The following is a 12363-nucleotide window of genomic DNA, read 5'->3' as shown; positions in this document are numbered from 1 at the left end:
GTTTGTTGAATTATTATAGATTTTTAATGAACTTAAGAAGAGCAAAGACCACAGCGTCGAGAAAATAAAGAACCCGATCTCCTCACAGTAAGTTATCCCATTATTTTGAAAGCATTATAATACAACTATGCTTTTTATCAAGCTAAAATAGTTAGAATTTGAGCCTCAATTACTTAGTCGGCTCCGTGGTAAAAACCTGGTTTGTAAAACTGCAAACTGGTTTCAATACTCAATGTAATGTCCTAGGGCGGGTCATTATCGACGCTTGCTCCTGGTGAACAGTTTCAAATTTTCACAACTCACTTACAGCAAAATTACTAATGCCAACAAATTCCCTTTTTTTATTCTATTTGAGATATATTTCTTGTCTGTGTTGGAAACAGCTAAGAATATAAGTTATGTTTTTTATTCAAACACCAATGAGTAAATATTATTAAAGATTCTGGACCACCAGAAATATATTTAAAGATTTCACATAACGTGGTTCGCTGGCGTGTTCAAAGCCGTACTCATCCAAAAATCCAGGGACGGTGCTGGTATATTTCCGAAGCTGGTTACTGTTCGGCCTGTTTAGCTCTTTATGATAATTACAATGTTTGGGATAAACTTTACAGTGTTGCCAACAGTAATACTCCATGAAGTACTTGAACTTACATTCGATTTGTTCCATGTCTAGTTGCTGGTCGGTTTATCTAATAATGGTGCAGTTCAGAAATTAATGGTGTTTCATTACATTTATTGATCAAGTATTGTTGCCACCATTCATAAATGTGTAAATGAGACACAACAACAGATTATATAGTAGGATAAAAGTCACCAGTTTGAATTAACGAAAGGACCAAAATTCATACAGCATCAACGGTTCCTCCAATTGCTTAAGACTTTTCGATTTTCCATGCTGCCTTCCGCACATTAGGACGTTAAAAAATTCAACCAGCTCATATCTAGGGAAACAGTTGGAACCTAATGAATAGAGTGAACTAAGAGTAAATCTAGAGAACCGAGTGAAGGCAGATTATTTAGAACTACTTCAACATTAGGGGTAAAAATTTTGCCAACAACTGGATGTCATCAGTTATCAACCTTTCTTTAGCTAGGGGCTTAGGGCCCAAAAAGTAAGGGTGAGCTAGCAATCGATTTTTACCGAACTGTAATAAAAATGATATGGTATTGCAGAAGAATACAAAAAGGTACCGGTATCGGGTTTCTTTTACTTTTGCTCTCCCTTGTCAAGATCGAGTATTGAGAAATTATTACATTATACTTTTTGTTCTATTACCTCATAATTGAGTCAGTAAAAAATGATGTGAAAAGATTCCTGGTTAAGAGCAAAGCTGCCAATCTAAAAACTGTAATGGATAACGTTACGTTACCGTAACAGCGTAACCGTAATGGTAGTCGTGGCTGACAGTCGTGGTATACTGGCGACTGACACGTTTTTTGTGGCGTCGATGTATTACAAGTTATATTGGTATTGCGTTTACATGTGGCACGTATATGAAGGCCTGATATAACTTCTAGCCTAGGGTTGTCATACGCCCCTAATTTTCCGGACATGTTCTGAATTTCGGTGTTCAAATCTGTGTCTGGAAATAGTTCTAAACAGTGCTCTGATGTCTGGAAGTTTAGCATTCAGTAACACGTGTTGTGGAAATAAAAATTTCGACTTTTTACGGACTTTAGCTCCTATGCCTAGCGGCTACAAGCCCTCCCTAGCACTAGTCTTGTGTGATTTTTCAGTTAACTTTGCTTTGTGACATAGTAATTTTCATTAGTTGGTAATCATGCGAATTCTTTTTTTATTTTTCGAGTCATTCTACTAATTTATTTAGTTTGATAAATTTTGCTGTTTGCATTACAGTAACTAGACCTCGACCTACCTTAGTATTTGGTAACTCTTAGATAGTGAATGTAACAAAATTGGTGTTATTTTAGTTAAGCGCAAAGAACAGAAAGTTGTTGGACTAAACAATTGTGACAGTTTTGTGCTTTTTTTCCTCTGTAAATGTGATGCGGTTTTGCAAAAAAAAAAAAAAACCTTTTGATTGGCAGGATGTAGGAACATACTATAAAATGCTGCATAGTGCGTGTTTAGTGTCGCGAAAGGTGGTCATTGAGACCGTCAGGAATATGGCTTTTCAGATGTGGTAACCTTATTCTAGCCTCGCTCTTTAGTTATTCTATGAGAAAGGTTCTACAGAAACCGAGAGCGGGTTTCGTTTACTTTTGCGCTCACACATTGGGGTCTAATGTAGAGTTACAATTCCTCACCACTGGATCCAGATATGATAAAAGAATACAAAAGGGTACCGGTATCGGCATGACATAACGTAATGGACCCGGCTCTGTTAAACGCAGTTTAGATTGATGCAAGTCGGTAGGCTAAATCGAAACGAAAATAAAACGGTTCATTGGAACAAAAACGATGCCTTTAAACCCAAATTATATCATTTTAGGCGTGCAGTGAGACATAAGGTTTGCAAACTCATTATGACTAGGCTATGGGTATTAGGTACTATTGAGTTACTCAATCTGCGGAAGCGTGGGAATGTGGAAGTGACGTGCTAATCCTGTTTTTCATACTCCTACAGGTTTGCGTTTAGCGGCTCACTCATTCACTTCCCAATTTTTTTGAGCTATGCATCTTGATTAAAATTTATTCTTCGAAATAGTTTACGAGAGCTAATTAGGCTTTGAGTGTAACGTCACAATCGAACATAAAGGAACGTAACAATGCTATAACGTATAGAGGTAAGGTAATTTACATACCGACAGCGAAATAAACATTAAATCAAATCATATATCTCAAACAATTGCGTCTTTATTACTCACAAACATAAAACATAAGCTTTAAGCTATCCTAACGTGTCGACAATTGTAAATAACTCGCATAGAATATCCTGTTTGGTTGAAGACCGTATTAACTTCTCATTTTTGTAAAACCATTGCAATTTACTACTTGTGCGTTTTAAGCCCTTCAGAACTTTGCCGCTTTTTCCCCGTTCGTTGATTAATTGTGAGGGTATTTATTATTATCGGTGAACTTATCTCTTCTACAACGAGCTTAGCATCATACTTCACTCCTCAGAGTCAATGGCGAAAAATAGTGTAAACAATACAATGCAGTCCAGAATTTTAGCCGTGACTTTTGTAAAGTTTTTTTGTTTATTTCATTATGACGTGTTCTCCTAGTGCAAGTGAATAGGACGCTCGCACAGCTGTACGTTGCAATCATTTTATTTGCATTTGCAGTCGTATATCACACAAGATGTTATGCACATGCACAAATATTTCTTCCATTTTCACTCTAGCTGTAGGATACAACTTGCATGCACTCACGTTGGCAATTAATCGTTCAGGACGCCTGCAGTTTAAAAAGAAACCTGTTTTAACAGTTCCCAAAGTTATAAAGAACAGCAAATCGATTAAAGCTTTTCTGCACAATATAGATTTATGAATAAAAAATGTTTGTTTAGTTGAAGACGAGAATCAAAAGCTTCAACGTTCTCGGCGGCAGTCGCTGAGATTTCTTTTTGCAATTAACTTAGTCGTTTTACCTCGCAATTGAACAGAAAGTAATTTAGCATATTAGATTAAATATATTTTTATATTTTATGCAATGCTCGAGATGTCGAACATGTTTGACAGTTATAATAATATTATCTTCCCAACATCTCACATGATACAATGTCCAATATAGGGTAACACATTATCTAGGCAACCATGATTAATCTAAGAGGACTTATAACTTGTTTTATAAGGTGCCGTGTATGACAATTACCGGCTTTTGACGTACACGCAGTCGCACTTAGGAAGTAATAAGGCTATTGCAGCATGTAGGCTACATTGTTGTTGGTGGCATTAGATCCTAACACGTATTGTAAATGGCATTGTACGTAGGTTTACTAGTAGTGTTTGTTTTACAAAGTGAAACTTTACAAAAGCTGATCAAATTCACGTCAAAATACACAATGGAAACGTTTGATAAAAGTTAAACAAACACAAAAGTGAAAGTAAATCTTTTTGGTCCAAATTCAGTCGCATATGCCTTGGAGTGGATATTTAGATTAAACAGGACCAGATGTCTTGAAGAATCGGCATAAAATTTTGCACTACCGCAAAGCAATCATACTCTCCTGTCAGTAGACGTACAATAAAGAAAGACCCTAAATGCTATAAAATCCTAAACAATAGGCCCAAACCCTGGTTGTTTATGAAGGTGATAGCAATAGAATCGACATGTCAATATATTAAGGCAACAGAAATACGTTGAAAAACATAATACAAAATATCACGTAGCCTACGGTATTATCGATCGCATTCAACGCGACTGTCGATTTTGTTATCGTCGATGCCATTGTTATCAACTTGACCAGAGCTGCATTAACATGAAAATGCACCCATGTGAAATTCACATACATGGACACTTGAAAAACTTTTAAATTTGATAAAAAATTATCATTTGCTTGATAAGATATTATTTAGGACTAATCCAGTTAAAAATTGCAAAAACACGACAAATTATTCCCTGTGACGCATAACTGTGGTTACTTTGGCAGACAGCACACAACAGCAACAAGAGGTCGCTCAAGAGTCGTACTTTATACAAAAACAAGGAACAACAAAATATTACGTCACACAAGGAAGTGCTGCTGCGTGACGTAAAATGTCGTTGATGACTAATTTTAAAAAGCAAACGTTGATTCCAAAAATACCCCGCGCTTGCTGTCAGGAGACATCGGTAGTTACGTAGTAGTTAGTTATGTGTTCTCTGTTTAGATCACAACCGGAAAGCAAACAGGATTAATTTAACCTCAGGCAACGTTTATTAATACATGCGTCAGAGTTAATCATACGCGGGAAAAATTACTTACTTGGAACGTTTTATAGTTTCATTGAAAACCCAAACACATTTCACGAAACATAAAAGACTCAACAAATAATGATGACAAAGCAACTTTGTTTGCATAATTTACCACAGAAAATAACAGTCGATTTTTTGAAACGAAACACAATCAATAAAAATATTACCGATCCGATTGAAGCCATCGAGCAATTCGTTGAAGATAAAATGAAATATAATGAAGAATATTTGGATTTATAGAAATGACATTTTTTAAGTATTTTCTTGGAACAAATTTCAAACAATAAAACGGTAACAATGCTATGAGTATGACAACATCAACAAATGCTTCGCGATAACAATAAAAAGTGCATTTATGTGAATACAATAAGAATGGATGCATATTTGATAAACAAGAATTCATCTCTTACAAATTATGACAACGTTGGTCGTATCACTTGCGTACACCACCAAGCATAGGATGATGATAATCACGTCCCTACCCCTATCTGAGAGCCCACTGAAACTAATTTGGATTTGCCCACTAACAAGGAAGGAAATTTAACTCAACACCGCAATAGAATTTCTTGGTACATAAAAGAAGAGCAGAAACGTAAATTTTCAGAAACAACTGAAGTTTAAGAAACTTATTTGGGCAAGTTCAAACAATGTAAACATGGTGGATTATCCGGTCCATCTTAAACTAACATAGTTGTAAATAATTAATTAAGATCATATTTTCCAAACACTGAATTCAACAAACTTGAACCTGCCCCACGATGGCAGGACAGAATTATTTTTGGCAGCCTTATATGCATATTATTTAAAACGATTTAAAAACAAAATGTTTAAAAATTGAAGTGCATTAATCAAAGTGCGATTGCGTTTAAACAAACCTTAGTAATATAAAATGAACCTGCACATAAGTGACCATGATGAAGGCTGTTTTACAACTAAACGTGTACCGGCTGTCATTGAAACCTGCCAACAGCAGTAGGGTAACAGCAAACCAGGACTACTATTTCACTAGATTTGAAAAACATACAGAAGTATCGCCAAAAAAAGAAGTTACAAAAATTATTAAACTAACAGATCTGAAGTGAGCAGTAACACGATCCTGAATCTCTCATTCGAAAAATATGATGAAATTACACTTTCTGGTACAAATACTGAGCTACGTAAATGACACAAACTTGAAGTTAAAGACATTAAATCATTAAATGGACAAATTACATATTATGACGGAATGATACAACAAAAATGAGTGAACAGCACATATCGAGAAATTTCTCCAGTTAAAATAAGATAAGGCACAAAACAAGGAAGTAATTACAAGGCTGTGAGCAGCTATCCATGACTAACAAGGCGCTGCTTCAATTTTGCGACCATTGTTGTCTGCGTTGAGATATGCCTTGCATTAACTTCTGTGGGTCAATTTTCTATAAAATAAAATCATGTTAGCAACAAAATACATTAAACTGCAAGTAGAAATATATAGTAGCTTTATAAAGCCAAATTAAAAAGCATCGACATAGCTGATGAACAAAAACTTTATAGTCCAAACTGCATGCATGTACCGTACAATAACCTCCATCAAATATATGTTGAAGTAATAGACCGTGTACATAATATATACCACATGCAGGAAATTAAAGCACAAAGAAAACTCAGCGTTTTATGACATGTATTTGTTTAAATTACGAACAAAATTAAAATGAATGCTGTCATGTATTCTACTTACAAACGTGATTCGTCGTAATTGCTAGGCATGTTCTGTGGTTCAGGCTATTTTGGCTAAATTAAATATTTGGACTTAGTAAAGGTCAACATAAAACAGAAAGTAGTTCACGTCTGATCAAATATTAGCAGGAAATTGTATAAATCGTTAGTTTTAGAGCAGCATCTAAACCACACTGGCACACAGCTTTGTGAAGTTTTTGATTGCAAAGTTCTACCCCTGGTTAATCGCATTACTGATTACCAACACACTACTTACAGTAGAAGATGAACCATGCAAGTCTACATCATCATAACTTCCATCCCCACCTACACAAGTATATAGTTTACAATGTTTTAACCTTGTTAAGCAATTATGTAGGTAAGAAATAAAATAAAGCAAGATATATGTAGTTAAAATAAATTTTACATACAAAATTTTCTCAAACCAATAATATTTTCTTGAGCGCAATGAACAGTGAAGCTTTAAAGTTGCCAGAAATTGTCTTTGTAGATAAAGGTTTGAAATAATGGGGCTGTGACTCATACACTAATTATGGAAATTATTTCCTTGTACAGTGTAAACTCAATCACATACCTGCATTGTTTTCTCTACTCGGTGGCGGTGGTTTCTTTTTCTTCTTTGGTTTGTTTACTTCCGTGTAAGTTGCATTAGATGACTCTTCAACTTGTGTTGTATCTGTGTAGAAACGAGATACTTGATGATAAATGGTTTACATGAGAAAACCTGTAGTAAAATCCTGTAGTCTGTCTACTTGGTGGTGGTGGCTTCTTTTTCTTCTTTGGTTTGTTTACTTCTGCGTAAGTTGCATTGGACGACTCTTCAACTTGGGTTGTGTCTGTGTAGTTAAGATATGTCAATCGTATATATACAGAATTATACAAGACACAATTAGTCCATTCTGTACAAGAAAACACAACAGCCTTTGTATAAATATAAATAAATGCTAATTCACCCCGAGCAGGTGCTTTTGGTTTCTTTTTGCTTTTATCAACCTCAGCATAAGCGGCTTCCACTTGATCTTGTGAGGATGATGCTTCATACAGAGGATTGATTCTCTCTTCTTTCGCTGATTGTTCTAAATCACAACATGAACGTTTCAACACACGAGCCACACACAACACAATTAATGACTTGAAATCAACAATTTACTTTTCTTCTTATTTTTATCCACTTCAGCATAAGCAGCTTCTGTTGCTTCAGGTTGGTCCGATGAAACATAAAGTGGGTTCACTTTTTCCTCTTTTTCTGATGAACCTAACAAAATTTTGGCAAAACAAACAAAACAATAAAGTTAACGTTAATGTGAAGCCTGTTGCATTCAAACAGTTTATGGAAATATCTACAATATCGAAACTATTAAAATTAGAAGAAAATCTGAAATCCACCTTTCTTGTTTCTCTTCTTCTTCTTCTTGTCAACCTCAGCATAGGCAGCTTCAACCTGGTCAGGAGATTGTGATGATCCATAAAGTGGATTTATTCTTTCTTCTTTTTGATTTGATCCTGTAAAAGACATTTTATATTGTATAACTTGGCTAAAGTTTTAAAGTTTTGTATAGTTTGGAGAAAATTCGCAATCACTGCAATAAAGTACGTGCTTTAATTCTATTGCACTGATTGTCAGCACCAAGCATAATAGTGTAAGATGAAATGCAGTGTTCTGCAGCATATATGATACGTAGCAATTTTTAACAAGAGTTGCAACTGAAAATAATTTCGAGTGCAGATGAGTAGGCCTATGTTATGTGAGAAAGATCAAGAAAATTCTGAATCCAATGCATGGCTGAAATAGACAATTAAGCTAACAGTCAGTTTGGTATATGAGATGAAAGATAAGTTTTAGAAAAACACACGAACACCTATTTTATGCACAGTCAAATATGATCGATTGAACATATTAATGAAAACCCAAGTTAAACAGTAAGACAAATACCAATATCATCTTAAAGTCATACAATGTAAACAAGACATGGAAATGCTACTGCTACAACTTGGGGTATAGCCCAGGGGTGATATTTATAAAAGGATTAAAACAAACGTTTCCATTAAAACAATTTTCATTTAGTTGCCGTTGTTGTTGCTGAACTCTTTTCAGAGCGGTTTCGGTTATAATCAACAAGACGGTCTGATCTCAAAATGGTTGTATTAAATAACTTCTGCAGTAGCTATATAATTATTATCTCCTACGAATCATAAAACTTTTTTCCACCTTTTTTGTTTTTCTTCTTTTTCTTCTTGTCAACCTCAGCATAGGCAGCTTCAACCTGGTCAGGAGATTGCGAAGATCCATAAAGTGGATTTATTCTTTCTTCTTTTTCATCTGAACCTGACATACAAGATTTGTTTCCCAATAATCATAAACCAAATCATTATTACAATTTTTTAGCAAAACTTATACCCTTTTTATTCTTCTTCTTCTCCACTTCAGCGTAAGCTTCTTCTATTGGGGCTGGTTGGTCTCCAGCTTCATATATTGGGTTGATTTTCTCCTCTTTTTCATTGGAACCTTCAATTGCATTAACTTTGTAATAAAATTGTAACAAACATCTTGTTCATTTATAAGAGAGAAGATGTTACCACAAACCTTTCTTCTTCTTTTTCTTCTTAACATCAACTTGTGCATATGCAGCACCAGGCTGGTCTCTGGAAGTTGAAGCTCCATTTCCACTAAAATTATCACCTGAAGCATCTAAAAGACACATTTATCCAAAATATAGACAATTAAGACATATAAGAGGCATAACATACCACCAGGTTATTAAAGTAGCAATTTAAACAAAATTAAACAGCGCAAATGTAACAAAAAATAAAAAATGACAGTTATGCTACTTTTGGATTTATTCTTTTTGTCAACTTGAGCATAAGGCGGACCCCCCGATGCATAAATTGGATTGATTTTCAGCTCTTTTTCTATAAATTTAAAGAAAAACCAATATTATAAACAAAATAAAATTTTACAAATACTTATTACAAATGAACTAGGTAGAAAAATAAATGAATCTCAAACATCTGGATCACCAAATAACAGTAATTAGTTATGAAATTTAATGTTATTGTTTTAATTCTTGATTTGTAGTTTTATCCATTGACGTTTCAGGGGAAAGCTAGTTAAATAAAAAAAATAATTAATTAGTCTAACATGAGCACTTTTTAAAAGAGCTAGTCTATCTGACAGGTATGATATTAGTCTAAGATAGTCACTTTTCAAAAGAGCTATCTATCTATCTACGATATTAGTCAAACTGTACCACTTATTATTACAAATCACTTATTCGAAATCACACAAACACATTGCCAACAAAGAATACCATCATCAGCTTTAAAAAATAACACATTAATTATAATTATAAATCGTTGTTTTGGTACAAAGCTCACTATCTGTCAATCAAAAAAAAGCCTGACAACACAAATTAATTTGATTGCGCTGGCAATCACCAATATACATACAACATAATGTAGACCAAACAGTAATGTAACAAAAACATATGGTCATCATTTCAACCAATATCAATCCAATTTTTCAAAGAATCATAACTAAGTCATAGTTTGGATAAGTATGACATACTTAATCACAGGGGTGTCCGAATTTTGAAACTCCCATGCTACGTTTACAATGGCCAGACAAAATGATAGACCAATAAACATCAATTACTAAATTTAGGCTATTTAATTATTTAGGCACTTCACTCATAAAGTAGTTAATGGATTTATTTATAAAATATTTAAGGCACAGCGGAGCGACTTTCCAATAAAATAAAAAACTGTTGGTACAAATCCTAATAATTTTTTATTACAATGTGATCAACGTATTTGGCACCCCTCATCTGGTATATAATTTTCTAGTAGGGGTATAATAAACAAAATTTTCTGTCGATCAAAGATTGCTTGTAAAACAAGCAATGTAAAACTACAGTTCACTTCACATGTGACACGAAATTACGGATAGTTATAATATTATACATTGATGCCAGTCAATCCTTACAAAGCAACATCTGTTATTACAATTATGCAAAGACACAACACGCCGCTGAATTTTAAAAGACATTAAGTCAAACAAAAAATACAAAATCTTGCATTGTGTTTTCTAAATCTGGCTCTAACTTGCTTAATCATGACTTTATGTTAGGACATCTTTGAACTATAGTGAAGTTCTACTTTTCTAAAGTTACATTTCGTATAAATTTAAATCGTTTTTTTATTTTTCAATGGCAAAGAATAAACAATATAATATGAGTGTCATCAATGGAGGCTACATTATATGTTTTAGTATATTTGAAATATGCAATATTTCTAAAACTCTATTAATCAACATAAGATGAAAAATAACTTACCTGGATCTCCATTAAATGCAGGGTTTGAGTGAGTAGCACCTCCAAATTCAAAAATTAAATGAAACATAACGTGAACAAAACATAAAATTTGTTAAAAAAGAAAAATGGCTGTTATTCTGTTTGCATGACAGTAGCAATAACAGTAGTTACAATCAAACATGTAGGTCCGATAATAATAAAATTAAAAAATTAAGAAATTATGCACTTGTCAATAGGCTGTGAAAACAAAAACATTAAAACTATTTGAATACCACTTTCAAAAACTTTTCAAACATTTTGTTTTTGGAAGTTTTATTTCAACTGTCGCATTACCTTCAGCATGGTTGTCAGTTCCATTAGGATATAGCTCATTGGACGGACTTCCATCTGTGCACGTAACAACAATGCAGCGTGAAGAGGTTATAATATTACATAAGGAAGCATTGCAAGACTTCAAACAAATTATCAACAAATCGAAGAAAATAAACAAACTTTTCTTCTGAGGTCCTCTTCTCCATCTATAAACACCATAACCAGCTGCACATAAAATGACCACCACAACACCAGCAATAATCCCAGCAATTGCACCAGTGGAGAGACCAGGAGTGCCAGGTGGTTCCCCATTGCCCCCAATGACAATGTTAAAGTATAAAACACTATTCGGGAATAAACTGTTGTTTGAAGATTTCACAGTGAGATTGTATCTTCCAACATCTGAATTTTCTACCTGGAGAAATGTTATAGTTTTAATTGTGTCAATATCAATCACATGAACCACGACATGGAGTTATTGTTTTTTGTATGTCTAGATGATATTTTGTTTTCATGATAACATAGTCTTGTGATAACTGTGAGCAACTGATGACCTGGAATTTTGGTTTTGAATAACTTGTGTCTCCACTGTACAAGCCAGCTAATTTGGTCTCAAATGTATCTAGCTACTGATGCCAGACAAAAACATGAAAACAGCCGTCAAATGGCGGCAGCATGGCTACTTGACCAAAAAAGTAACTCCTATTTTATGGTGTTTAACATATAGTTAGTTTCTTGCACACATGCACTGTTTATAGCCAATAGGTTATACTGGTGTAAAAGGTTATATCTAAATACATGGGTCAACAACAAGGGTTATAAACAGCAGCGACAACTAAATGTGCAATTTGCAAATTTCAGTATGGAATCCCTGCTCACAAAAATGAGCATAAAATCTGCAAAGACGACAAAAATTGTGAAGTGAGTATTACTGTTAGCAAAAATGATTCATTTCATTATCGGCGAATACAGTATTTTATAATGAATCGCCTGGGTTTGGATGGGCCAACACAAATGACCTTTAAACTTAAAGGCTTAAGCAATATGAATACTATTGCTTCTCATTATGCAAAAGATTTAAAAATTAGTAGATAATATATAAACTTGCCAGCATGGAACTTGCTGAAACAGATTATTGGTCTAAAACTAATAACCAGA

At 34.1% G+C, this 12363-nt stretch overlaps 1 protein-coding gene across 3 annotated transcripts in view; it reads right to left on the bottom strand.

Annotated features, from left to right (window-relative positions):
- Positions 1-4198: 4198 nt before the first annotated feature.
- LOC143446606 (uncharacterized) overlaps positions 4199-12363 on the bottom strand; it is a 26820-nt gene continuing 18655 nt past the window's right edge. Inside the window, exons 10-24 of one of the 3 annotated variants that reach the window (XM_076946325.1) lie at positions 11386-11620; positions 11227-11280; positions 10915-10953; positions 9413-9493; positions 9168-9272; positions 8982-9089; positions 8793-8909; positions 7970-8086; positions 7734-7838; positions 7537-7659; positions 7336-7419; positions 7158-7259; positions 6840-6889; positions 6585-6637; positions 4199-6282 (exon numbers count right to left, since the gene is read on the bottom strand). In XM_076946325.1, coding sequence (XP_076802440.1) covers positions 6629-6637; positions 6840-6889; positions 7158-7259; positions 7336-7419; positions 7537-7659; positions 7734-7838; positions 7970-8086; positions 8793-8909; positions 8982-9089; positions 9168-9272; positions 9413-9493; positions 10915-10953; positions 11227-11280; positions 11386-11620 — 1329 coding nt within the window. In that variant the 3' untranslated portion in view covers positions 4199-6282; positions 6585-6628. The remainder of the gene's footprint in view (positions 6283-6584; positions 6638-6839; positions 6890-7157; positions 7260-7335; positions 7420-7536; positions 7660-7733; positions 7839-7969; positions 8087-8792; positions 8910-8981; positions 9090-9167; positions 9273-9412; positions 9494-10914; positions 10954-11226; positions 11281-11385; positions 11621-12363) is intronic. The other 2 variants (XM_076946324.1, XM_076946327.1) reach the window with 2 other exon arrangements.

Source organism: Clavelina lepadiformis, chromosome 2 (genome assembly GCF_947623445.1).
Source record: "Clavelina lepadiformis chromosome 2, kaClaLepa1.1, whole genome shotgun sequence".
Taxonomy (NCBI): Eukaryota; Metazoa; Chordata; class Ascidiacea; order Aplousobranchia; family Clavelinidae; genus Clavelina; species Clavelina lepadiformis.
Note: the sequence above shows the minus strand (reverse complement) of the source record. Positions and strands in the feature narration are given on the sequence as shown.